Below are 3,394 nucleotides of genomic sequence, written 5' to 3'. Positions count from 1 at the left end.
AACGACACCTACATCCGCTTCCAAAATTAGCTGCAGCAGCAGGGCTGAGAGCTGTGAGCTGCTTAGCTGTCTTACTGCTGCCGAGGTGAACCACCTAAAACCCCCAAGCCTGTGACCCTATTGGTCTACTAGGTGTGAAGTTTCTTAAAAAGCAAACCAGGTGGATTCCCACAGATCTCATGATAATGAGGTAGGCAACGAACCATTCCACAGACGAGGTGCAGTAATCTTTTTTTAATAAATACATATCTCACATGTACCAAAATAATTATAAACAAAAAAAATGTACAGTTATTTACACAATATACAATTGCTAAAAAGTGTAGCAATTATGACACACATGGTGTGAAACACAGAGTTTCCAATGCCCACAGTTAACATCATTGCTACTTTCTCTTGACAGCCAGGTCACCAGTCACTTGATTTGACTCCTGCACTTGGGATGCCCCACCGAGAGCAGCTGAGGTCAGTCAGTAAGGCCAGGGAGCACCACCAGCCCCACACAAACTAACAGTGTCTCCAAGAAGATGGGTGTTGGTATGAGCCTGCCTTGCCATGAGAGGATATGCGTTCCTCGTGGTAGTTAATGCCACAAGATAGCTCTGTGTAACTAGCAGGTTGGATGTGTAGTCCTTTACCTTCGTAGGGTTGGAAAGACTGGCTGTGTGGCTCTTTATCAGGTGGAGTGCATAATGCACTGATATCTACTGATGTTACACATCCCACTCCTGTATTTAAACATAGGCCAGAACCTGGAACCATCCTGTTACAAGTATGTGCTCCTTGCTGTGCAGTGTAGTATTTCCCTCCTGCTTTCTCCCTCTGCATTGCAACTTTCTTTTTAAATGAAGAAAGTCCTTTTTCTATACATATGTACACAGTCACTTCTTTTCACAGAAAGCTCTGCTTTAAAATGTCAGCTGTCGTCCTCCAATAAGGCAGTCATCATATATAAGCTGCAAGAAAAAAAAAAAACAACAAAAGGCTGTTAATGCAAAACTCTTACTGGGCGTATCATATCCACTCTGGGCTAACTGCCAAATCCTGCATGCCAAATTCAGCAGCGTATAAAATTTCTACACCTAAATGGTTACATTTGCCATTTAACAGCATTGAGAACATTAGAGTAACAAATGCTGTGGAGAACAAAACCACCCATTAACCTGAATTTTTTCTCACGAGGTTCTGCAGTTGTCAGCAACAGAATGGTGTTCTGAGAACCATGCTGCCTGAAGTTAACCTCTGTTCCCTGATGTTATTTTTTACATTTTAGTCTTAAATTTATTCTTTTTATATGCTTGCCCCAACTGCCATTTTGTAACCTTACTTTATGGGCTATTTATACCCTTCTGTTATATAGGTAAGAAGTCACTGGAGCATGTAATCAGAGTGGCATCAACCAAAAAAAACCTACAAGGGGCAGGATTTTCCCCTTCTCTTGAAAAGGTGAAAATAGCTACTTACTTCATCCTCTGTGAATTCAGGCTCCGATTCACTGCTCTCCTCATCCTCACTTTCTGGCAACATCTGCAGGTCAGCCGTGGTCAGCTGCTTCAGCTGTTCCTGTATGCTGGAGTTGTCCCTTCCCCACGTGAGCTGATAGGGGGAATAGCCCTGGTAGGTCACTTTGTTCACGTCTGCCCCATGTTTCACCAGAAGCGACACCAGCTCTGAATTCTGCAGGTCGACAGCCAAATGTAGTGCTGTTCTGCCATTGCATGGCTCCTGTGTGAGAATAACACAAGGTTGGCACGTTAGGAGAGACAGCGACAGTGCGAGACCTATTGATTCTTAGGACTATACAGCCCTGTTCAGTTAAATTCACGGTATACATTACATACCTGAGCATTTACATCTGCTCCCAAGGACAGCAAGTATTCGACAATTGCCAGGTATCCTTGAATAGATGCCAAATGGAGACATGTATGTCCTGCAAAACACAAATGAAGGGAAAACTTGAGTAAGCCTAACCTAATGCCCTATCATTCAGTTAAAGTCAAGATGATAGGACAGGAGAATGTCTAAGTTTGCAATTAATCCATAGCAAAAGGGTGTTTTCCAGAAGAGCTTTCCAGCTTTCAGTAAGTATGAATAACAGAGCTGGATTTTGGAAAAATTTCTTAGAGGCTTTATTCCAGTGTCTGAATGCAACTTACTGTAACCAAAAAAAAAGGAACACTGCAAAAGTACTCACTAAAAAAGCAAAATTCAAAGCCATAAAAACCAATAATCAACAGTGAGGCGGCCTACAAGACAGTGACATTTTAAAGAAATGAGACACTGCTGTGTGCTTTGGGCTCCTCAAATCTCAAATGACCATAACAATCCTTCTCCACCTCTCCAGAGATCTCTGAGCTCTACAGGACATCAACCCTGCCCTCAGTACAGCACACAACATCGATGCACAGCAGTGTGCCCATACCGTTGTAGTTGGTGGCCTGCAGGACAGCGAGGAGGTGGTGCGGCTGGCAGTACTGCGTGAGGACGCTAACGCTCCTGAGGGAGCCTTGCTGACAGGCAATGTGCAGGGGGGTGTTTCCTCGGAAGTCTCTGATTTCCAGGTCGCATCCAGCCTTCAGAAGATGTTCGGCTGTTTCAGGCTGATCGGTGATCACTGCCAGGTGAAGAGGCGTCTGCAGGCAAAAAGAGAAAATGCAGACCTGTAAGTTACACTGCAAACTTGGCAGCAGCATCTGGACAAACAGCCCCCTTGACCCCTTGGTGATTTGTGCCCCGAATTAAATACACATCCCAGAAACTCAGTTCCCAATGTATGCTTCCCTATATATTATATAGTTGCCCTTTAGTCTGAAAGTGATGAACTTAGAGCTCTCTGGATACTGAACAGTCAATCCATAGGAAGGGTATCATTAACATCCCAGTAAAGAGGGATGCAACCCATTGCATCATATTTGAAAAATGCGAGCACTAAATGCTACTCTCGGGGGAGAGGAAGCTTTGTACTAACACTGGCTGGAGCCAGCTGGGGACTTTCCTGAACACAGGCTTTGATTTAAGTAGGCTTTGATTTAATTGATTGAATTAATTAAAAAAAAAAAAAAGTAAAAAAGGACTTTTTGGTGGGGAATTCCCGAAAGGGCTTTTGTGGAGGTGGTGGTGCTGATCCAGAGTTGGGGCTGTGGAGGTGGAAGTACCTGGCTGAGGTTGTTCTGGAAGTTCAGGAAAGCACGGTCCCCGGCCGCCTGCTGGATCACCTCCAGGCTCAGAGCTTTTTCCTCGTGAATAATCGCCAAGTGGAGAAAACTGTTGGAGCGAGGAAAAAAAAATTAAAAATTACTCAACGACCTACGTTAAAACCCCTCCAAATCCCCCATGGGGGCAGAGGGCCGAGGCCTGCCCGGGGCAGGGTCATGCGCGGGTGTCGCAAGCCGGG

At 44.8% G+C, this 3,394-nt stretch overlaps 1 protein-coding gene across 1 annotated transcript; it reads right to left on the bottom strand.

Annotated features, from left to right (window-relative positions):
• Positions 1-307: 307 nt before the first annotated feature.
• NFKBIA (nuclear factor of kappa light polypeptide gene enhancer in B-cells inhibitor, alpha) lies at positions 308-3,264 on the bottom strand (the record flags this gene model as incomplete). The annotated part of the gene is made up of 5 exons (XM_010182352.1): positions 308-956; positions 1,465-1,725; positions 1,842-1,930; positions 2,423-2,633; positions 3,156-3,264. Coding segments are annotated over 5 exons (718 nt in total), but the record flags the coding sequence as incomplete, so codon positions are not given.
• Between the last annotated feature and the right edge of the window lie 130 nt (positions 3,265-3,394).

The sequence above is a fragment of the Mesitornis unicolor genome, unplaced genomic scaffold (assembly GCF_000695765.1).
Source record: "Mesitornis unicolor isolate BGI_N332 unplaced genomic scaffold, ASM69576v1 scaffold13154, whole genome shotgun sequence".
Lineage (NCBI taxonomy): Eukaryota > Metazoa > Chordata > Aves > Mesitornithiformes > Mesitornithidae > Mesitornis > Mesitornis unicolor.
This window is presented reverse-complemented; position numbering and strand designations above follow the sequence as displayed.